Source organism: Rutidosis leptorrhynchoides, chromosome 3, assembly GCF_046630445.1.
Source record: "Rutidosis leptorrhynchoides isolate AG116_Rl617_1_P2 chromosome 3, CSIRO_AGI_Rlap_v1, whole genome shotgun sequence".
Taxonomy (NCBI): domain Eukaryota; kingdom Viridiplantae; phylum Streptophyta; class Magnoliopsida; order Asterales; family Asteraceae; genus Rutidosis; species Rutidosis leptorrhynchoides.
The window spans coordinates 139,063,478-139,088,795 of record NC_092335.1 but is presented as its reverse complement, the minus strand read 5'-3'; the positions used below and the strand labels follow the sequence as shown (position 1 = coordinate 139,088,795).

The following is a 25,318-nucleotide window of genomic DNA, read 5'->3' as shown; positions in this document are numbered from 1 at the left end:
CGTACGCCAGTTTTTAGGACTAGCTGGTTACTACAGAAGGTTCATCCAAGACTTTTCCAGAATAGCAAAACCCTTGACTGCATTAACGCATAAAGGGAAGAAATTTGAATGGAATGATGAACAAGAGAAAGCGTTTCAGTTATTGAAGAAAAAGCTAACTACGGCACCTATATTGTCATTGCCTGAAGGGAATGATGATTTTGTGATTTATTGTGACGCATCAAAGCAAGGTCTCGGTTGTGTATTAATGCAACGAACGAAGGTGATTGCTTATGCGTCTAGACAATTGAAGATTCACGAACAAAATTATACGACGCATGATTTGGAATTAGGCGCGGTTGTTTTTGCATTAAAGACTTGGAGGCACTACTTATATGGGGTCAAAAGTATTATATATACCGACCACAAAAGTCTTTAACACATATTTAATCAGAAACAACTGAATATGAGGCAGCGTAGGTGGATTGAATTATTAAATGATTACGACTTTGAGATTCGTTACCACCCGGGGAAGGCAAATGTGGTAGCCGATGCCTTGAGCAGGAAGGACAGAGAACCCATTCGAGTAAAATCTATGAATATAATGATTCATAATAACCTTACTACTCAAATAAAGGAGGCGCAACAAGGAGTTTTAAAAGAGGGAAATTTAAAGGATGAAATACCCAAAAGATCGGAGAAGCATCTTAATATTCGGGAAGACGGAACCCGGTATAGGGCTGAAAGGATTTGGGTACCAAAATTTGGAGATATGAGGGAAATGGTACTTAGAGAAGCTCATAAAACCAGATACTCAATACATCCTGGAACGGGGAAGATGTACAAGGATCTCAAGAAACATTTTTGGTGGCCGGGTATGAAAGCCGATGTTGCTAAATATGTAGGAGAATGTTTGACGTGTTCTAAGGTCAAAGCTGAGCATCAGAAACCATCAGGTCTACTTCAACAACCCGAAATCCCAGAATGGAAATGGGAAAACATTACCATGGATTTCATCACTAAATTGCCAAGGACTGCAAGTGGTTTTGATACTATTTGGGTAATAGTTGATCGTCTCACCAAATCAGCACACTTCCTGCCAATAAGAGAAGATGACAAGATGGAGAAGTTAGCACAACTGTATTTGAAGGAAGTCGTCTCCAGACATGGAATACCAATCTCTATTATCTCTGATAGGGATGGCAGATTTATTTCAAGATTCTGGCAGACATTACAGCAAGCATTAGGAACTCGTCTAGACATGAGTACTGCCTATCATCCACAAACCGATGGGCAGAGCGAAAGGACGATACAAACGCTTGAAGACATGCTACGAGCATGTGTTATTGATTTCGGAAACAGTTGGGATCGACATCTACCGTTAGCAGAATTTTCCTACAACAATAGCTACCATTCAAGCATTGAGATGGTGCCGTTTGAAGCACTTTATGGTAGAAAGTGCAGGTCTCCGATTTGTTGGAGTGAAGTGGGGGATAGACAGATTACGAGTCCGGAGATTATACAAGAAACTACCGAGAAGATCATCCAAATTCAACAACGGTTGAAAACTGCCCAAAGTCGACAAAAGAGCTACGCTGACATTAAAAGAAAAGATATAGAATTTGAAATTGGAGAGATGGTCATGTTTAAAGTTGCACCTTGGAAAGGCGTTGTTCGATTTGGTAAACGAGAGAAATTAAATCCAAGGTATATTGGACCATTCAAGATTATTGATCGTGTCGGACCAGTAGCTTACCGACTTGAGTTACCTCAACAACTCGCGGCTGTACATAACACTTTCCACGTCTCGAATTTGAAGAAATGTTTTGCTAAAGAAGATCTCACTATTCCGTTAGATGAAATCCAAATCAACGAAAAACTTCAATTCATCGAAGAACCCGTCGAAATAATGGATCGTGAGGTTAAAAGACTTAAGCAAAACAAGATACCAATTGTTAAGGTTCGATGGAATGCTCGTAGAGGACCCGAGTTCACCTGGGAGCGTGAAGATCAGATGAAGAAGAAATACCCGCATCTCTTTCCAGAAGATTCGTCAACACCTTCAACAGCTTAAAATTTCGGGACGAAATTTATTTAACGGGTAGGTACTGTAGTGACCCGAACTTTTCCATGTTTATATATATTAATTGAGATTGATATTTACATGATTAAATGTTTCCAACATATTAAGCAATCAAACTTGTTAAGACTTGATTAATTGAAATAGGTTTCATATAGACAATTGACTACCCAAGTTGACCGGTGATTCACGAACGTTAAAACTTGTAAAAACTATATGATGACATATATATGGTTATATATATAGTTAATATGATATTATGATAAGTAAACATATCATTAAGTATATTAACAATGAACTACATATGTAAAAACAAGACTACTAACTTAATGATTTTGAAACGAGACATATATGTAACGATTATCGTTGTAACGACATTTAATGTATATATATCATATTAAGAGATATTTGTACATCATAATATCATGATAATATAATAATTTAAAATCTCTTTTGATATTATAAACATTGGGTTAACAACATTTAACAAGATCGTTAACCTAAAGGTTTCAAAACAACATTTACATGTAACGACTAACGATGACTTAACGACTCAGTTAAAATGTATATACATGTAGTGTTTTAATATGTATTCATACACTTTTGAAAGACTTCAAGACACTTATCAAAATACTTCTACTTAACAAAAATGCTTACAATTACATCCTCGTTCAGTTTCATCAACAATTCTACTCGTATGCACCCGTATTCGTACTCGTACAATACACAGCTTTTAGATGTATGTACTATTGGTATATACACTCCAATGATCAGCTATTAGCAGCCCATGTGAGTCACATAACACATGTGGGAACCATCATTTGGCAACTAGCATGAAATATCTCATAAAATTACAAAAATATGAGTAATCATTCATGACTTATTTACATGAAAACAAAATTACATATCCTTTATATCTAATCCATACACCAATGACCAAAAACACCTACAAACACTTTCATTCTTCAATTTTCTTCATCTAATTGATCTCTCTCAAGTTCTATCTTCAAGTTCTAAGTGTTCTTCATAAATTCCAAAAGTTCTAGTTTCATAAAATCAAGAATACTTTCAAGTTTGCTAGCTCACTTCCAATCTTGTAAGGTGATCATTAAACCTCAAGAAATCTTTGTTTCTTACAGTAGGTTATCATTCTAATACAAGGTAATAATCATATTCAAACTTTGGTTCAATTTCTATAACTATAACAATCTTATTTCAAGTGATGATCTTACTTGAACTTGTTTTCGTGTCATGATTCTGCTTCAAGAACTTCGAGCCATCCAAGGATCCGTTGAAGCTAGATTCATTTTTCTATTTTCCAGTAGGTTTATCCAAGGAACTTAAGGTAGTAATGATGTTCATAACATCATTCGATTCATACATATAAAGCTATCTTATTCGAAGGTTTAAACTTGTAATCACTAGAACATAGTTTAGTTAATTCTAAACTTGTTCGCAAACAAAAGTTAATCCTTCTAACTTGACTTTTAAAATCAACTAAACACATGTTCTATATCTATATGATATGCTAACTTAATGATTTAAAACCTGAAAACACGAAAAACACCGTAAAACCGGATTTACGCCGTCGTAGTAACACCGCGGGCTGTTTTGGGTTAGTTAATTAAAAACTATGATAAACTTTGATTTAAAAGTTGTTATTCTGAGAAAATGATTTTTATTATGAACATGAAACTATATCCAAAAATTATGGTTAAACTCAAAGTGGAAGTATGTTTTCTAAAATGGTCATCTAGACGTCGTTCTTTCGACTGAAATGACTACCTTTACAAAAACGACTTGTAACTTATTTCTCCGACTATAAACCTATACTTTTCTGTTTAGATTCATAAAATAGAGTTCAATATGAAACCATAGCAATTTTATTCACTCAAAATGGATTTAAAATGAAGAAGTTATGGGTAAAACAAGATTGGATAATTTTTCTCATTTTAGCTACGTGAAAATTGGTAACAAATCTATTCCAACCATAACTTAATCAACTTGTATTGTATATTATGTAATCTTGAGATACCATAGACACGTATACAATGTTTCGACCTATCATGTCGACACATCTATATATATTTCGGAACAACCATAGACACTCTATATGTGAATGTTGGAGTTAGCTATACAGGGTTGAGGTTGATTCCAAAATATATATAGTTTGAGTTGTGATCAATACTGAGATACGTATACACTGGGTCGTGGATTGATTCAAGATAATATTTATCGATTTATTTCTGTACATCTAACTGTGGACAACTAGTTGTAGGTTACTAACGAGGACAGCTGACTTAATAAACTTAAAACATCAAAATATATTAAAAGTGTTGTAAATATATTTTAAACATACTTTGATATATATGTATATATTGTTATAGGTTCGTGAATCAACCGGTGGTCAAGTCTTACTTCCCAACGAAGTAAAAATCTGTGAAAGTGAGTTATAGTCCCACTTTTAAAATCTAATATTTTTGGGATGAGAATACATGCAGGTTTTATAAATGATTTACAAAATAGACACAAGTACGTGAAACTACATTCTATGGTTGAATTATCGAAATCGAATATGCCCCTTTTTATTAAGTCTGGTAATCTAAGAATTAGGGAACAGACACCCTAATTGACGCGAATCCTAAAGATAGATCTATTGGGCCTAACAAACCCCATCCAAAGAACCGGATGCTTTAGTACTTCGAAATTTATATCATATCCGAAGGGTGTCCCGGAATGATGGGGATATTCTTATATATGCATCTTGTTAATGTCGGTTACCAGGTGTTCATCATATGAATGATTTTTATCTCTATGTATGGGATGTGTATTGAAATATGAAATCTTGTGGTCTATTATTATGATTTGATATATATAGGTTAAACCTATAACTCACCAACATTTTTGTTGACGTTTTAAGCATGTTTATTCTCAGGTGATTATTAAGAGCTTCCGCTGTCGCATACTTAAATAAGGATGAGATTTGGAGTCCATGCTTGTATGATATTGTGTAAAAACTGCATTCAAGAAACTTATTTTGTTGTAACATATTTGTATTGTAAACCATTATGTAATGGTCGTGTGTAAACAGGATATTTTAGATTATCATTATTTGATAATCTACGTAAAGCTTTTTAAACCTTTATTGATGAAATAAAGGTTATGGTTTGTTTTAAAATGAATGCAGTCTTTGAAAAACGTCTCATATAGAGGTCAAAACCTCGCAACGAAATCAATTAATATGGAACGTTTTTAATCAATAAGAACGGGACATTTCAAAAGGATCCTTGGATGGCTTGAAAGTTCTTGAAGCAGAATCATGACACGAAAACAGTTCAAGTAAGATTTTCACTCGAAATAAGATTGTTATAGTTGTAGAAATTGAATCAAAGTTTGAATATGAATATTACCTTGAATTAGAAAGATAACCTACTGTAAATAACAAAGGTTCCTTGATCTTAGATGATTACTTAGAATGGATTAGAAAGCTTGAAAGTAGACTTGCAAACTTGAAAGTATTCTTGATTTTTATGAAACTATACTTATGAAATTTATGAAGAACACTTAGAACTTGAAGATGGAACTTGAGAGAGATCAATTAGATGAAAAAAATTGAAGAATGAAAGGGTTTGAAGGTGTTTTTGGTCGTTGGTATATGGATTAGATATAAAGGATATGTAATTTTATTTTCATGTAAATAAGTCATGAATGATTACTAATATTTTTGTAATTTTATGAGATATTTCATGCTAGTTGCCAAATGATGGTTCCCACATGTGTTAGGTGACTCACATGGGCTGCTAAGAGCTGATCATTGGAGTGTATATACCAATAGTACATACATCTAAAAGCTGTGTATTGTACGAGTACGAATACGGGTGCATACGAGTAGAATTGTTGATGAAACTGAACGAGAATGTAATTGTAAGCATTTTTGTTAAGTAGAAGTACTTTGATATGTGTCTTGAAGTCTTTCAAAAGTGTAAGAATATATATCAAAACACAACATGTATATACATTCTAATGGAGTCGTTAAGTCTTCGTTAGTCGTTACATGTAAGTGTTGTTTTGAAACCTTTAAGTTAACGATCTCAATTAATGTTGTTAACCCAATGTTTATTATATCAAATGAGATGTAAAATTATTATGTTATCATGATATTATGATGTATGAATATCTCTTAATATGATATATACATTAAAATATCGTTACAACGATAATCGTTACATATAAGTCTCGTTTCGTAATTCTTGAGTTAGTAGTCTTGTTTTTACATATGTAGTTCATTGTTAACACACTTAATGATATATTTAAATATCATTTTATCATGTTAAATATAGTGTATCAATATCTTAATATGATACATATGTATTTAGTAGACGTTATCATAACGATAATCGTTATATATATATCATTTCGAGTTTCTTAACTTAGTAATCTCATTTCTTATGTATAACACACATTGTTAATATACTTAGTGAGATACTTACTCATCATAATCTCATGTCAACCATATATATATGTCTATATATACCACAACATGTAGTTTTTACAAATTTGTAACGTTCGTGAATCGCCGGTCAACTTGGGTGATCAATTGTCTATATGAAACTTATTTCATTTAATCAAGTCTTAGCAAGTTTGATTGCTTAACACATTAGAAACATTTAGTCATGTAAATATCAATCTCAATTAATATTAATATATATATTATAGTAATTGAGTTCTAGAATCATAAGTATGATGTATTAAATAATTAACATTAAAAAGAGAAGCTTCAGATGAATCGATCCAACATAGAGTCAACCACGTTTCTTCTATATCTATAGTAATTGAGTCCTAGAATAATAAGTATGGTGTATTAAATAATTAACATTAAAAAGAGAAGCTTCAGATGAATCGATCCAACATAGAGTCAACCACGTTTCTTCTTGTCTTGTCTGCGGTTTACAATATTTTGAAATTGATGTTTCTTCGATTCCTACAAAAACAAATAAACACACACACACACACACACACACACACACACACACACACACATATATATATATATATATATATATATATATATATATATATATATATATATATATATATATATATATATATATATATATATATATATATATATATATATATAGTGGTAGGATCAAGAGGGAAGTAACCATTCGGGGGGAAGCGGGGGGAAGCAAATTTTTTTTTTTTTTCATTTTTTGAAAAAACTTTGTTCACGAACATTATAGATGAGATGAAAATATGAACATTTAGTAGAGACACTTTGTGATAAATGTTTTTATTTTGGCGGAAAAACGTTCGAAGAAGTAATATATAACAATTATCGTGTTTTTCGAGCGTATTTTGAGGTTTTAGCTATTGGGGTTTAGATATTAGGGTTTATAGGGTTTAGATATTAGGGTTTAGAAATTTAGGGTTTAGGGTTTAGATTTAGGATTTAGATTGAGTTTTTAACACGAACGGTTTAGAGTTTAGGGTTTAGGGTTTGGTGTTTTGGGTTTATGGAATAAACCCAAAACACCAAACCCAAAACCCTAAACCCTAAACTCTAAATCGGGCTAAATTTTACTTCACAAAACATGGAAAAAAAAAAACGTTCATATTCTTCACGAACAATATTATCTTGAATGTTATTTTTGTTGATAGTTTTTCCGCCTAAATAATAACATTCATCACGAAGTGTCTCTTCTAAATGTTCATATTTTTGTGTGATCTTGATGCCGGAAAAAAAAAATTCAAAAAAAAAGAATTTTTTTTTTGCTTTCCCCGCTTCCCCCCGATTAGTTACTTCCCCATTGATCCTGCCCCTATATATATATATATATATATATATATATATATATATATATATATATATATATATATATATATACTATGATATTCTATATATCATTTATTCTTCTTTCCATCTAAGAAAAATCGAGAATACAACATTAGTAATATGGTGTACTCTTGTGTATGATTGATATGGAAAAATGGAATGGAGATGACATTTTATAGGTTAAGAAAGTAACTTACGTTACTTAGAAGATGAAAGGTTTATATATTTATTGATTATTAATTACTTAAAATTTATTTATGACATTTTTATTTAATATGATTTTTATTTTTTTTACTTTTTTACCATAATAATTTTTAACTTTTTTTACCAGTCTATTAAATTAAATGAATAAATTTTATTGAGTTAAACGTATTTAATACACCGTACTTATAATTCTAGAACTAATATACATAAATAGATTTTAGCAAGTTTTATCTAGTTCCTAAAACTTCTCCATCCAAACGCACCCTAACACCGTTTCCTTGACAACAAAGAAAAGCCTACACAGTTCACACTACAATCTCTGTAATAAAAATTTATCAATTAAGCAACCAATTGATCTCCGATTCGTCACCGATATCATGTCATCTCCGGCGTCATCGTCGTCATCGTCGTCATCGGCAACTAACATCATGCTCGCAATCTACGAAAAGAAAACCGTTTCAATCGATCTATACCGACCTTTACGCAACTACATAGTCTTCAATTACTCTGAACGCCAAGCTCAAACCCTAGAAGACGATCTCGAAACCTTAAAAGAAATGCGTAACAACATCGAACGCTCCTCCGCCGCTGACTCACTCCCTGCCCGCCGTGACCTTCTTCAAAACTATTTCAAAGCCCTAACCGCCGTTGAATCTAGGTTTCCGATTTCATCCGATAAGGATCACGTGAACACTGTTACCTTCACGTGGCACGATGCGTTTAAGAATAAACAAAAAGCGTCGCAACAGAATATTCATTTAGAGAAGGCTGCGATTTTGTTTAATTTAGGGGCGGTGCATAGTCAGATAGGGTTGACTTTTGATCGGTCGACGGTTGAAGGTAGAAGACAAGCATCACATTCGTTTATTGCTGCAGCTGGTGCGTTTGCGTATTTGAGAGATAATGCTGCTACGAAAGCTTCGATTGGGAATTCGACTACTGTTGATGTTTCAGTTGAGTGTTCAGGGATGTTGGAGAGATTGATGCTGGCTCAAGCTCAAGAGTGTGTGTTTGAGAATACTATTGCTAAAGGCAGCACCCCTGGTGTTTGTTCCAAGATTTCGAAGCAGGTTAGTGTTGTTTATATGTTGCTTATATTACAGATATGGATATGGATATGCTAATACTCACACATAATGAGCAAATTATGATAATACAATAATGATTAAGGCATATCATCTAGCGACTATACACTATAGAGTAGGCTGAATTATTCGTATAAGTATATAACTCAATGCCTAAGCCCATGTTCACTAATAATTCTAAGTGTGCCAGCTAATTAGTGATTGGAATGCCATCTTAAGATGTGTTGCTAGCTTCATTATTACAGTAATACCCGGGATGTTGATAATCCCGTGTGTTTTGTAACTTTAACTATTAAATGTATGCTGAACATTTACATACTTTCATGTGTTCCTAACACTGTTAAACCGTACAATTTGTTCAAATATAGGTGGGTCTCTATTACGAAGAAGCTTTAGCTGCACTACACGCCGCACCCCTCACTCAACATTTTGACAAAACATGGCTGTCTCATGTACAGCTAAAGGCAGCATTATTTTATTCAGAAGCTTGCTATAGATACAGTTTAGAGCTTCACGAGAAAGAAGAAATCGCAGAAGAAATTGCACGGTTAAAAAGTGGTATTGGTGCTTTAACCGATGCTAGAAAATCATCTCCGAAAGGAGCTGCACAACAGATACTCGATGCAATCAGTAAATTAGAAACTAATCTTAACCGAAACCTAGAAAGGGCTATGAAAGAGAATGACAGAGTATACCTTATGCGGGTCCCAGCAGCCAGCTCATTACAACCTCTTCCTGCATTTGCAATGGTCAAACCTTTGAACATGAGTGAGGTGTTGGATGCAAGTAAAGAGAAAATGTTTGCAAGTCTAGTCCCTGACAGTAGTGCAAAGGCTCTTTCAAGGTACACCGAAATGGTTGATGATGTCATCAGAACTCAAGCTGAGAAATTGCAGCAAGGAAGTGAGTTAGCTCGAGTGAGTCTCAAGGAAATGGACTTGCCTGACTCGATCCTTGCTTTGGAAGGACATGCTGTTTTGCCAACATCTTTATGGGAAGATGTGGAGGCGGTTCAAATTAGTGGCGGGCCCGCTGGGTTAGAAGGTGAACTTCAACAACTTCGGGATTTAAGAAGGGTTAATCATGAATTGTTGGTTCAGACTGAAGAGCTTCTTCAAAAGGAAGCAGCTGAAGATGGACAATTTAGAAGCCAATTTGGGACACGATGGACTAGACCTCAGTCTAGTACTCTCACGAAGAATTTGCAGGATCGGTTAAATAGGTTTGCAGCAAATTTGAAACAAGCTGCAGATAGTGATGGTAAAATTGAACGCTCTGTGAGAGACAATGTTCCCCTCATGTCTATTCTGGATCGTCGTCCTGTAAGTTTTCTTGAATTCATTTATTATTTTGTTGCATCTTATTTGTAAGTTCAACTTTTCCGGTGTTAGTCATCAGTATCTTCTTTTCTTTTGCTTCTTATCAAGAGTTCCTGTAAAAAATTAGATTTCTGTACATGCCAGGTTTGGCCTGATTGACCTGAAATACTTTTTGTCCAAATCTACTAAAGTTCATATAAGCCATTAGTTTGTCACATATTCGTACAAAAGTTATATTATTTAACGGGTTTTATTTATTATGCATATACTTTAGGTGACTTGCAATGCATTTTACACTATCCTATTAGGCTATTTTTCATTAATTATCTGTGTTTGACCCATTGCAGATTAGACGTAACCCAAAATTAGTCTATTTATAAGCTAATAGGTTGAAATTGTCACCTCTATTTCTCACAAGTACATGGATACAGATCTTCATGCTAGAAATTGTTAAAAGTTTTTGATGGTTCACACCTTACACTTGTATTTATGGTCATTGTTTAGCTATGATAAACATTAAACATAGCCTCTTCATTCAATTGCGAATATAATTGCATTATTGTACATGCGATCGTGTGTCTTAACTCTTAAGTTACTCTTGCTCTTATGTGCTGTTAAGGTATAGCTATATGCACAAAATTTATAATTGTGGAGCTGCTTTAGTATAATCTTGTTAATCGTTAGGTTCGTTATTTCATGAATACGATTTGTTTAACATCTTTTGCTAAGAACATATTTTGGAATTCATTGACCAGAAAGTTGACTTGCTTAAGTTTCACTGTGTTAATTAATTTCTACAATTTTTATTTACCAGATCGAATCAGCCCTACCAACCCTAGCTAAGCCAATCATGTCGTTGGATGCAAATGAAGATGCTGTAGTCGGGACTTTGAAGCAGAGCTTGGTAATTTTACTTATAACTTAAAACACTCTAAAATTATTCCGGTATCGAGTTAAGCAAATCAACACATTCGTCTTGTTTTTTGCAGAGGCAATTAGAGACACTGGGTGCTCAAAGGGCTGGTTTGGAAGACATGCTTAAAGATATGAAGCGAAAGGTGTGCTAAATTCTTGTATTTACAAGTTTGTTATTAATGGCAACTTCTGTTAACTCAAGTCGATACGTATGCTTGTTATTTATCTAATGTTTGTTTTACAATTGTATTCAATATTCAACTGCTTCAGGATGATATTCTCCCGAAGTTGATGACTTCCACAGGTTCATATGAGGATCTCTTCAGAAAAGAAATTACAAAATATAATCATATATGTGAAGAAATATCTCAAAACCTTCAGGCTCAGGAGCAATTATTACTACATATTCAGGTACCCATTTCACCTCTATATATTACATCTACAATTTTATGGTTTCAGATTCCTAATAAATTCTCATCCATGCGTATTGTTATTTATTAGTTTTGACCCGTTCTTTTGTTTGTAGGTTCAAAACCGTGAATTTGCAGGCACCTTCAATATTGAAGATTACAGAGGTAACTCTTGCTTTTGACAATTATTTATCGACAAATTCTTTTGTAAAAACATCTGATGACATCATACACATCTGCAGCTGCTTGTGAGAAGTGTTATAAACAGATTGAAGCTGCTGTAGCCAAATACCGAGAAATCAAAGAGAATATCAACGAAGGACTCAAGTTTTACGTCACTCTTCAGGTACCAATCCTTTTGTCATTAAAATTAGGTAAATTTCATCATCCTAGAGATTTTAATTATTTCATTATTTAACAAACAGGACGCAATTACAAGTGTGAAACAACAGGCGAGTGACTTTGTAATGACACGAAGCATACAATGCCGAGAAATGATCGAAGACGTACAAAGACAAATGTCAGGTCTCACTTTTCAAGACACTAAAAATTCAAACACCTACAATTACCCTTCAGCTGGCCCACCTCAACGAACATCTTCCCAACCAGAACAAACCAATATCCCCAGCCAACCCCGCCCACAAACACCTTACTACCAACAGCCGCCACCGCCAGCATACGCTCAGCAACACCCTCCGCCGCCTGCCGCCACCGCAGGATATTCACAGCACCCATCCTATTCTCAGCCGCAGCAGCCACCACCACCACCGTATCATAGTGGGTCCCCGTACCCTCCTCAGCAAGGGCAACAACCACCACCTACTGGAAACTATGAGTATGGGCAGCCTGCTTATCCAGGTTGGCAGGGTTCGTACTACAACGCACAGGGTCAGCAACCTGGGTCGTTTCCTAGGCCTCCGTATACGGTTCCTTCTCCTTACCCTCCTAACCAGAGTGGCTATTATAACAAACAGTGATTATGTCTTGCTGTGAATGGTTTTTGGTCTCCCATTAATAAAATAAATTGTTTGACTGGGCTACTTAGTAGTATTGATGTTACATTGTTTTTTATGTATACGAAGTTTGTAAACAACTTGTGTAGTATGTATACAGTTAAGTTCGTGCGTACATTAAGGCATTATGAGTAAATTTACATCTCCCACATCTGTAAACTTAGCTGATTAGACGCAATGGTTGTATGAATTCATTATTTTTTATTGGGCTTGTTATATTTGGTTCAAGTTAGTTGTGTAACAGCTATCTTTATTGAACAACCACTCATTTTAACTCAAAAATCCACACAGCAACCTTGTCACCCTTTGTCTAATGACTAATGTTTGACCAGTGGCATATAAGGTTGCTTATTCTAGAATCATGACGTGTTGGAAATGAAAATTAGTCAGTTAATCTTTCATCCCAAAGTGGACTGATTATAAACTTGACTTCATTTTTTAATTTTTCTAATGAAGGATTCTTAATTGATGGATCCTCCATTTTTAAATTTTCATCTCAAAGTAGTCTTTGATTATAAAATAAATTACTCAACTAGTAGTAGCTGGATGCCTGGATCGTCATTTCTCTTGCTCGGCATAAAATGTAATAAAGTGCTACGTCAACGTTTGTAGTAAGTTAATGTAATTCTGTTACATCTTCTCTTTTCCTCAATTTTTCACTTAAGCCCTACTTATACATTTATAAGAAACAATCAACCTTATTCATCAAGCTAACCTATTTCTCTAAGTTCATTAAATAATCAATTTTCTCACAGTTCTAAAAACTTATCAAATAAATTCAAGCTAGCCTATACTTATTTTTCACTTCTTACTTGACTTTAATCAGTAATAATGAAATAGTTGTCAACGTGAGGTATTGAAGCATCATTATCTCCTTAGTCATGCTATTAGCGATCATTATTTAATTTTATTTCAAATTGACGATCTGACATCCAAGTTGAAATTGTTTACTTTAGATGCATGCTTTGTTTATGATTTCTGTAGATGCTTTAGAACCATTTCATGTAATTTCATGTTTCGATGATACATCTCATGGTTGACTTTGAGTAAAAAATGCAGCAGTCAACTCTTATTTACCTTAATTACTCCCTCTATCATCTGTGATGCGACCTAAAATTTTAGTAGATCTTACTCGTTATTATAAAGTCAAAACTACGTTGTTTAAGGGTTTAAACTAACCTAACAACCCAAACTCACATTATTTTTGTGCTATCTAATTTTCAGTTGATCTATTACAAGAAATATGGAACCTACATTCACAGAGTTCGCTCACTTAAAAATCCCACTCGAAGAAATACTGGAAGCCACAAACAAATTTTCAGAAAAAAACATCATCGGAAAAGGTGGTTTTGGAAACGCATATAAAGGGAAAATCACCCGCTCCGGTAAGTCTTTAAAAATTGTTGCTCGGAGGTTAGGTCGTAACCAATGGCAAGGAGACGCCGAGTTCTGGACAGAGATTTCCATGCTTTCTATTCTCAAACACGAGAATATAGTGTCTCTAGTTGGGTATTGTGATGAAAAAGGTGAGAAGATCATCATAAATCGTCTTTATGCCAAGGGAAGTCTAGTGACGTATCTAAGCGACCCAAGCACCTTGAGTTGGTATGATAGAATGTGTATATCTCATGATGTTGCAAGTGCAATACATAACATCCACAATCCGTTACGTGGGAGTTATTATATCATACATCGTAACATTAACTGTTCCACGATTGTATTGGATAATAATTTTAACAAAGGTGGTGTTAGGCTATCTGGATTTGAACATTCGATCAAACGCTCAAATGATCGAAAGAACCAAGTTTACCTTTGTGAAACTATTGTTACAAAAGGTTATATCGACCCAGCAATTGAAACGGCTAAAGGTGTGACCCACAAGTCAGATATCTACTCATTCGGCGTTGTCTTATTTGAAATGTTGTGCGGAAAGAAAGCATTTCAAGATGGTAAGTTTCTTGCTCCATTGGCCAAATATCATTATGAAAAAGGAACGTTGGGTGAAATAATACATCGTGATTTATGGGATCAAATGGAACTAGAATCATTCAAGTTTTTCACAGAAGCAGCCTACTCTTGCTTGCACGAGGATCCAACTCAACGTCCAGAGGCGTATCAACTTTATGATAAACTTCAAAAAGCAATCCAAAGTTACTATATTTATTCAACAGACGATGAGGTAATCCCAACTATTTTTCACTTTAGAAATATTACTATTGTTATAGCAGTGATCGTCTACAATGTTTTTTTTTTTTTTTTTTTTTTTTTTTTTTTTTTTTTTTTTTTTTTTTTTTTTTTAATTTATTTGAATGGGTGTTAAGGAAGAAAATGAAATCGAGGACAAGGATACAGCGAGGAAGGTTGACAAAATGCTTGAAAGCTACCTGCCTTGCACTTATAAGGTAATAATTGGCTAATAAATAAACGAATTCATTAAATGAATTTAACTAAAATGGAGTGTATATCTAATTGGATTTTGCTAATGACAGCCTTTAGAGGCGGTCGTTAACACGCTTTAATATGTTGTGCAATATGATAACCGTCAACTTGAAAGTCACAAGTAACGATTCTTTACAATGCATTAAAGCGTGTTAACGGCAGCTCTTAGGGCCGTCGTTATCAATATCCTATCTAATTTTATTTTAGTTTATCATGTGTATATTAATAATTAATTTTTATAATGAAATTGCTGAAAATCTGTAGATTGTAATGTAAATCGGTTACAATAGATGTATACAACACTTTATAGATGTGGCCATAATTTGTGTCCTAGTGGCACAGGTTAAGAGTTACAGTATTTTTTTAGAAGTTGCAAAGCTATAAAAAATTGCCGTGAACAATGGCTTGGATTAGAATGATATATTTATAATATAGTCATATTTAATAATCAAGTATATTGAAATAATTTAGTTTAAATAATATTTTTTGATATAATTAGTAAATTCTAGTGTAGTTAATGATGTTTAAATTGTGCCTTTAAAGTAGTAGTTAGCAAATCCCTTATCCCTTTAAATAATTAGTATATCAAGCAACTTTTTAATGATTAAATTTGGATTAGGAAAACGCAATAGACTATATCATTCAACTATAATTTGTTTCAGGTGAAAAACTTGGAACACTTAAGGATTGAAGTTAGGGATGTTCTATTGGCCCCAAATTTTTACAAGGGGTTTTCTTCACCTTTAAATTGTCGTATGACATATGATTGTATGAAAACAAATTTGGTATGTTTTAACAGAGAATGCCGTCTTTTTCTAAAAGGCTTGAATATAGATGAACTACCCAAGAAACGGTACACTGTAATGGCAAAATCCATTGATACTGATTACTATCTTGAAAAGTACGGAGAAGAATATCAGTGTACCGAAATTGAAATTCTTAGTAGTTGTGACCATGAAAACATAGTACGTTTTCTTGGATTTTCTGAAATGTATTCTTATGTGTTTCTGATCTATGAGTTTGTTTCCAATAGATGTCTTTTTCCTTTTTTGGATTCGGTTCTTACATGGGAAACACGGTTGAAAATCTGCATTGATGTAGCACATGGATTGAATTACCTGCATAACGAGATGGAGGGCCAAAAAAATGGTTATACACCGGAATATTAATAGTGAAAACATTTTATTGGACGATAATTGGAGAGCAAAGATTGTTGAATTTGGGCGCTATGTATTTCTGCCTTCGAATATAAATGACGATGCTCTCTACCTCAATGTGATTGATTCCACAAATGTTTACATGGATCCTGAATATGTTGAGACTGGTAAACTGAAAAGAGAATCAGATGTATACAGTTTTGGAGTAGTTATGCTCGAAATTCTATGTGGAATGTCTGCTAAAAAACTTATGGATCGTGAAGGTGGTAATGACAAAGGTTTGGCGCATTTGGCAAGACGATGGTTGGACGAGGGAATAATAAAGAGAATGGTCAATCCTCAAATAAAAGGAGAAAATGCTGATAACACATTTGTTCTAAATAAAGGGACCAATGAAGACTTTTTGGATACCTTCATAGCAATTATGGATAAGTGTCTGAAGTTAAAGCAGAACCAACGTCCAACGATGCAAGTGGTGATCAAGGAACTTGAGAAAGCATTATCTTTTCAAGTAAGTCAATGAATGTTTAAGATATAATGTGTTATGTAGATCATAAAGGCATTTAATTTGTTATCTTTTTAAGTAAATATATTTCTTGGTTATTTCATTTTTGTAGGAAAATAATAAAGATACCTTGAGATTGTCATTTCAAGACATTAAATCAGCCACAGATAACTTTACAAATTGCATCGGAGGAGGAGGCTTTGGAGGAGTATTTAAAGGGAACTTTTCACATGGAGATGGTACTCGCCATACTATCATCGTCGCAAAAAAGTTAGATAAAAGTCGAGGTCAAGGGGAAAAACAATTTTATAATGAGCTATGAATTCTTTGTGAGTACAAGCATGACAATGTCATCAGGCTAGTAGGCTATAGCGAAGAAACAGAAGAAAAAATTATCGTTCTTGAGAATGCATCCATTGGAAGTCTCGATAAACATTTGAATAATGCTAGACTTACATGGCATAACCGACTTAAGATATGCATCGATGTTGCTATTGCACTTGATTTTCTTCATGGAGGTGTTGAAGGACAAGACGTAGTGTTACACAGGGACATTAAAACTGCCAATGTTTTATTGTTTGATGATTGGAAAGCAAAACTCAGCGATTTTGGTCTGTCCTTAATAAGTACAATCAATAAAGATTCAAACTATGCGATCGATCATGCTTGTGGCACAAAGGGATATGTTGATGATTCATACTTGAAATCGAGTACATTAACCATGGAATCTGATATCTATTCATTTGGAGTAGTTTTGTTTGAGATCTTGTGTGGGAGAGAAATAAATGTGATCTCAAGAAACAAGAGTATGTCTATACTTAGATTCATTAAACAAAAGATTGAGGAAGGAAAACAAGGTGACATGATTTTTAGAGGTATAAAGGATGAAATCATGTCAAAATCTTTGAATGCATTTCTTAACATTGTTTGCAAGTGCTTAGATGATAATAGAGAAAAACGACCAAAATCAAAAGAAGTTTTAACACAACTGAAGAATGCTATGGAGTTGCAAGTAAGGGTTATCGTATTTCATTTTATTGAATTCTACTATTTTTCTCATTAATATATGTGTTTGACTCATTATAGATCAAATCAACTGATTGATAAGTTAATGAGTTGAAATTGCCACCTCTATTTCTTACAAGTACAAGCATACAAACCATTCATGATAGAAATTGTAAAAATTTTATGGTCCATTTCTTAGACTTGATTTTATGTGCAATATATTATTAGCTATAACCTACTCCGTATTTGTTTGATTGTGAATATAACTGTAATTTTGTTGGTCATTAGGTTCGTTATAATATGAATGCGATTTGGGTAACATCTTTAGCTAAGAACGCGGTGTGGAGTTCCTCGACCAGAAAGTTGACTTGCTTAAGTTTCCCCGTGTTAATTTATATCTTTATTTTGTTTATTTACCAGATTGAATCAGCCCATCCAACCTTAGCTAAGCCAATCATGTCGTTGGATTCCAATGAACATAGTGGGGACTTCGAAGCAGAGCTTGGTAATGTTACCTTTTAAGTTAAAACGCTCAAATTATCACAGTGTTGGCTGGGTTCATACTACAACGCAGAGAGTCAACAACCTGGGTCGTTTCCTTGGCCTCTGTGTACGGTTCCTTCTCCTTACCCTCCAAACCAGAGTGGCTACTATAATAAACAGTGATTTTTGTCTTGTTGTGAATGGTTTTTGGTCTCCAGTTAATAAAATAAATTATTCGACTGAGCTACTTAGTAGTATCTATGTTACATTGGTTTTTTTTTATGTATACAATGTTTGTAAACAAGTTGTGTAGTATGTTTACAGCTAAGTTAGTGCGTACATTTAGGCGTTACGAGTAAATTTACATGTCCCACATCTGTAAACATCATTGATTAGACGCAATTGTTGTACTTGTACGGGTTCTTTATATGACCCATATAGCTTATTCAAATGAGTTTTGGCTTGTTATGTTTCATTCAAGTGAGTTTCGAATGGGTCTGATTCTCAGTACGTACAACAAAGTTAGTTGTGTAACGACTGTCACCTTTTTAGAACAGCCGCTCGTTATAACTCGAAAAATAATATCGCATCTTTGTCCAATTTTGTCTAATGAGTGACATAATGTTTTGCAATTGGCATATAACGTTGTGTATTCTAGAATCATGACGTCTTGGAAAACTAGATACAGGACTTGAAGTGGCATAAAAAGACCGAGTATTGATGACAAGTGTAGTCAAACTGACACTTTCTTGTCGAGTGTAAGATGCAGTCCACGCTCACTGATTTTGTATAATCTAACAAAGGATTGGTTACTGTCTTTGTCGTTAATTAGGAATCCTGCTTGTTAGTTATTACGTAATCAATCACAAAAGTCTGTACGCGAGTAGTTATCGAAATGTTTTAGTGCTACATATTGATAGTGATGATCAGTACAAAAGAAATTTATCTACAGGAAAGGTCATAGATATTGGTGTAAATCATGTAACTTTGATTCCAAAGTTGAAGTTTTATTTGCTTATTTTAATACAAAAAACGTTTCTCATTTTAGTGTTTGGGTAAACTTCTTTGATTTGTTAAATAGAGTTCTATTTTTTTTTTTTTTTTTTTTTGAAAGGCAAGTAAGTTTTATTAAAATAAAAAGAACACGAAACAAACTAGCAAGGAGCTAGACAAGACACGAGGCTACAAGCGACCGCACCGAAATATAAGTTGAGAGTAACCTTCATATTACTAGCTTACTTGCATGTAATCAATAAGCTAAACCAAACACCCTCTAAGGCTAGATGATTGGCATAACCATAACCAACATCCATTCATTGGTTTATACAAATTAGATGGCTAACGTCGAAACAATCTTGATGTTTGGAGGTCAAGTCTAACTGTGACCAGAATGGATGAATCCAATGACGTATTATTATAAGAATCACATAATGTTTCCTAGATATTAATTGGTCAATTATAGCATAAGTCTATATTTTAAATAACAAGCAAGCAGTTAGTACCAAACGACAACTTTATAAAAAGAAAACACACACATACGCTTCGTGACCAAAAATTTTTTCATGTTGAATTGGTCTTCATGTACCTACTACGTGTCTTATATGTGTAAAATCATGCTACTAAAATGAAATGATGCGTCAATCAAGTTATACATTGTTTACATTGTTTTATTTAATTTTATTGATATTAGTTGGAGGTTATTTTGAAAACAATTTCTCCGAACTCTGAGTTGAGGGAGGAAGAATTTTATCTGAGTGAAAAAACGACTTTTTCCTTATTTTAGAATAGAAAAATGATTGTCAACATCATATCTTTTCATATTTCACATTTATGTGTTTAGGTATTGTTAATGTTACTCACTTTTATAGTTATAATATTAATATTAATAATGATCAACTAATGGGTAGAACTCGTGACTAATCCCTTCGGGTCTAGGGATGGAAATGGATGTTCCATTCATGGATATTCATCTAATCTGGTCCATTTATAATGGTTATGGATGATCGATGAACGAATAACGGATATAGATATAGATGATCTAAATATTTTGCGTATCAGATATGGATGACAATTTATTATTCATGGATATATCCATTATCACCCGAAATACATCTATACATACATATATATATATACGTACTAAAATATATGCATTACATCTACATATCGATATACATATAACCTATAAATTTTAAAAGTTATTAATAAAATAAGCGTTATAAAAGTTACAATTATATAATTATTATATATAATATTTAATGATACACATTACTTTTATTGTAACGTATTTTACTCAATAAAGTCATACTCGGCGACAAATTACTATCAAAATATGTGTAATAAACTAAAAACATAAAGATTATACATATACTTTTGTTTAATCTATATATAATTTTCAAAATCATCGTTACATTAATATTTTATTGCATATTCAATAGATATCCATTAACCCGCTTAATCAATTGGATATGGATATGGATAGATGAAATAAAACTGAACGGATATGGATACAGATATGGATGGGAAAAAATGAATATGGATGTGGATATGACATCACCCGATCCATATCTAATCCATTACCCTCGCTGATATTTAGATCAACTCGCTGTTGTCGAATACTCGTATTTCTACCATGGGCTATCATTGGTTAATCTCGCTGTTGTTGTATACTCGTATTCCTACCATGGGATAGCTTTAGCAATTTACAAATTTTGCATCATCTTAGTTGATAAATGTGTTGGTGATTTTAGTGTGTTCTAACGAATTCTTTTAGTGGAGTGGATTTACTAAGCTGAAAATATTAGCTATCTTCTCATACTCTAAAACGGATTTGGTGTAGTGTGGAGTACACGTCTGTAAAGAGTTAACGAGATAGCTAGAGTTGGGTAAACTAGTTTGTATATTGCAAACTAAGGATTGGTTATGTTGGTGAGATGCACTGCATCTCTTCGTGATGTGGCGCATCTTGAGCTCAACAAATGGACATAAGAAATTTGATGTGTCGTATCTAAAAGTCATGCCATGCATTGTGTACTGAAAAAGGACCAAAACAAGGGCGATGTGCCGAATCTTGAAGGAGATGCGCCGCATCTCCTTTGAAAACCAGTATTCATTTGCAACTTTGAAAGAAACGTTGCAACGATTCACAAATGGTTGCATTGTTCTCCTGGACGTTATGTGTTGAAACGTTGTAACCCGTGGCTAATAGGGTCGAAATACTTGATTAGGAAAGTGTTCACACGATTCAAGAAACAATCCGGTGATCTTATTCTCAGCCCTACACATTTTATATACTCCATCCGTCTCAAAAAAACTATCCACCTTTCTATTTTCGTTTGTCACAAAATTATTATCTCTTTCTATAAATAACCATTAAATATCACTAAAGTTTCAATTATGACCCTTTTAATTTTGAAAATTAACTTTAAAAATATATTAAATAATTTATTAGTTAGTTTTTATTACTATATTAAATGAAGGGCAAAGTAGATAATCAATTACTATTAATTTAATATATCTTATATATAACAAAAAGTTAAAGTGTACAATATTTTATTTTTTTTGGACGGATGGAGTAACAAAATGTAGTTAGTTGAAATTGAAAAAGACAAGTGAATTTTTTTTTTGAACGACGGAAATTATATAAAAGCAACCATCTCTCTAGTGAGAAACTAGGGAGGGGAGCAAATCAACCAAATTACAAAGGCTTAATGAGCTAATCAGTTCAACTAATAAAATATTTGCCTCTAACCGTACACCAATTAAAATAATACAATCGAATTAAATAGAATAACTCTTGTTTCTTCATCTTGACCGGATTAAAAATAAAAGCATTACGGAACCGCCACAGGTGAATTTGATCTAAAGTTTCATCTTAACGTCTTAAATTAACGATAATAAAAATAGGAGAAATCATTTATGCGCCAAAGGCTAAAAGAGGAATTAGTCTTGTAAATATCGATTTGCTAAAAGAGTTGAAACTATAACTTTTTTTGAAAGCGATTTGTTTTAAACGTGTAACGCCTGACAGTTGCTCGGTGAACTCCAAAATTAATAGTGCGAGAAATACAGAAGGTTTAGGATACTAAAAAGAGTTCAAACAGGTGGCAACGGGTCAAATTCAACCCGACATACACAAGTACTAGACGTTGTGACCTGATCAATCTATATGGACTAATTATCAACCGTGTTCTAGAAAATTTGAAGTGGACAAAAATAAGTGCTTTGCAAAAATATTGTACGAGCACTTTGGTTGACTATGGTAACCAGATATAGTCAAATTGTCAAAACAGTCCCACCCTCTAGTCTGCAATAAGAAGCAGTCGTGAGTCGACGCCCACTAATTATATATAATCCACTCCAACTTAAGTATTGATTTTTTATGGCGTGGCACCTTATTGTTACACTTGTTAAAAATATTATCGTGGTCAATACAAACAGTATCATACGTGTTAATTATATTAAGCATGGTTTTAGGTGTTAGAAATAAGTTGTATTTTAGTGTCCTAATACCTTTAAATTTGCTCAACCAATAATACATCAATTTTAATTTTATTTTTGGAGTGGCGATTCTAGGATCAAAACTCAATGGGGTCTCAAAAATTTATTTGATAACTTTTTTGCACAAAATATTGAATGTGTCGGGTCAAATCGGGTCAAATTGGGTCGGGTCGGATCGCTCCCAATATACAAACACAAAATTGAATAATATATTCGCAAAATATAAAGTTGTTCATACGCACTAGCAATTAATGGCACATACAGTAACAATTTCACTGTAACAATTTTAAAGTAGCAATGACAGTAGCAATTTTAAAATATTATTTTAGCCAATAACATATACAATTAACATATACAGTAGCAATTTTAAATTGCGATTTTTTAATCTATTATCAATATGAATCGCATAATATTAACATTAGCTGTAAAATTGCAGTTTTATTGCAGTTTTCTCCAACTTTTTGAAAATAATAAGTTAGGTAGTTTTTGACATATAATGAATTTACTATGAGTATTCAATGTAAACATGTATATCTCAACATAAAAATTACACATAATTTTTCATAATATATGTTTGATAGTAATTTAACAAATTATGTTCATTCTTAGACAAACATTACACATTATGGTAGAAGAATTGTAAATTATGTCATGTTATATTACGTTTTTATTTTCATTATATTAGAATATTGTAAGATTTCTTAAATATCTAATGGAAATCAATTAACCCGCTTAATCCACTGAATATGGATATAGATTGATGAACAAAATTTAAATGGCTATGAATATGAATATGGATATGGATGAACAAAAATTAAATGGATATGGATATGGCTTCACGTCCTCACCCGATCCATATCTGATCCATTGACATTGTGATGTAGAAGGAAGTCAAAAAGAATTAGAATTGAAATTTGACAAGGGTTTGTTTATTTTTATGTATAATATGTTCAATGGCTCATACTATAAAATGATATCATAAGTGGGTTAATTTCAAACACTTCAGTAGTCCAAACTATTAAACTATAATCTCTAAAAATTTATGGGGTCCCATTATAATATTTAGTGGTGTCATATACATAAAAATTAAAATTTTTGTGATAAATTTCGAAAAACTAGTGGTGTCACAGGACCCCGCGAGTCTTCACCTATAATCGCCACTGTATTTTTGCCATTCCAAAAAAAAAAATAAAAATAAATTAATACAGTATGTGAAATTTATTGTTAATAACTCAAAAAAAAAATCAAAAATAAAAACTTTATTGTTAATAATTAAAAAAAAAAAAACTTTAAAACCAAATTTTTGTCGGGAAAAAAAAACAAGATATAAATAGAAAACACGGTAATAGCTCGAAAGCAATAAATTAAACCTAAACAAAGTAACTTAAATCAAAGTTAACTAAACTCGAGTCTCGCTAATAATTAACAATCAAAAATGACATAACAAACTAAAAACATGGAAATAAATGTGATAACAAACAAACTAACGAATGTTAAAATGTACCCTTCATATTTACGGAGTGACCTACTATTAATGAAAGGTGGATTATTTATTAGTGTGAGTTGATATTTTCAACAATGGTTTTAAATATTTTATATATTCACCGAAATTAATTAAACTACTCTTATTTTGTGTTAGAATTTATTTTAGTGTCTTACTGAAAAATAGCCACAAATGTTGATTGATATATAAAAAAAAAACAATGTAAGATTAGGGATGACAAAAAAAAAAAACCAGTACCCGATGGGAAAATTCAAAACCCGATATTTTTGGGCCGGGTTCAGGCCGGGTTTGCGGGTACATGGGCCGGGTATGGGGATGATTTTAAAATTTTATCCGAGTCGAGTTTGGGGATGGTTTCAAACATAACCCGATTACCCGGACCGTATACTCGAAAAAGCCCGAATCCATATACCCGACCCGTTTAAATTAACAAAAATATGTTTTGTTTATTATTCAATGCCACTAGCCTACTACAATCTATCATCATTTTTACTTACTGTACAATTTTTACTTAATAAAAACAATTTTGTAACAATCAGTGTAACATCTTATTAAGTAGTAATTAAGTACTAATGTGTAGGTTGTTAACACCTATTTTCTTATGAGGTAAGGCTTAGTGTATCAACACAATACTAGAAGTATCTAGCTACAAGTGGGGGAGTGTTGCCGATTGATGTTTACCCTCGGGAAATAATCCCTGCAGACCCGGTTCACAAGTATAGAAACTTGTGGGGTGGCTTAATCAATCTTTTGTCCGCTGAGCGCTGAGCTACTAGCCGGATGACTTCTAGTGATAGAAAGTACTATGTGAGAGAGACTGTTCACAAGTTGTCAGATTGTCTGAATGTGTAAAATGACGACCCAAGGGGTCTATTTATAGTGAT

General features: G+C 33.1%; 2 protein-coding genes across 2 annotated transcripts; both read left to right on the top strand.

Annotated features, from left to right (window-relative positions):
* Window positions 1-8,361: 8,361 nt before the first annotated feature.
* LOC139896862 (vacuolar-sorting protein BRO1-like) lies at window positions 8,362-13,069 on the top strand. The gene is made up of 8 exons (XM_071879508.1): window positions 8,362-9,169; window positions 9,553-10,506; window positions 11,318-11,407; window positions 11,493-11,561; window positions 11,689-11,829; window positions 11,945-11,993; window positions 12,071-12,174; window positions 12,254-13,069. The coding sequence occupies exons 1-8, from the start codon at window positions 8,477-8,479 to the stop codon at window positions 12,803-12,805; spliced, it is 2,652 nt and encodes an 883-aa protein (XP_071735609.1). The 5' UTR covers window positions 8,362-8,476; the 3' UTR covers window positions 12,806-13,069.
* Window positions 13,070-16,426: 3,357 nt separating this feature from the next.
* Window positions 16,427-18,613, top strand: LOC139900425 (probable receptor-like protein kinase At2g23200). The gene is made up of 6 exons (XM_071883197.1): window positions 16,427-16,948; window positions 17,055-17,212; window positions 17,300-17,954; window positions 18,236-18,286; window positions 18,368-18,452; window positions 18,522-18,613. Exons 1-6 carry the CDS (start codon window positions 16,427-16,429, stop codon window positions 18,611-18,613), a joined length of 1,563 nt encoding a protein of 520 aa, XP_071739298.1.
* The last annotated feature ends 6,705 nt before the right edge of the window (window positions 18,614-25,318 follow it).

Excerpts from the sequence above, each read along its gene's own strand:
- LOC139896862 (XM_071879508.1), top strand. The coding sequence starts at position 8,477 with ATGTCATCTCCGGCGTCATCGTCGTCATCGTCGTCATCGGCAACTAAC. Across the intron at positions 11,408-11,492 it reads GGACTTTGAAGCAGAGCTTG|AGGCAATTAGAGACACTGGG; the intron begins GTAATTTTACTT and ends TGTTTTTTGCAG. Across the intron at positions 11,830-11,944 it reads AATTATTACTACATATTCAG|GTTCAAAACCGTGAATTTGC; the intron begins GTACCCATTTCA and ends TTTTGTTTGTAG.
- LOC139900425 (XM_071883197.1), top strand. The coding sequence starts at position 16,427 with ATGGTTATACACCGGAATATTAATAGTGAAAACATTTTATTGGACGAT. Across the intron at positions 17,213-17,299 it reads ACTATCATCGTCGCAAAAAA|GCTAGTAGGCTATAGCGAAG; the intron begins GTTAGATAAAAG and ends CAATGTCATCAG. Across the intron at positions 18,453-18,521 it reads GGACTTCGAAGCAGAGCTTG|AGAGTCAACAACCTGGGTCG; the intron begins GTAATGTTACCT and ends ACTACAACGCAG.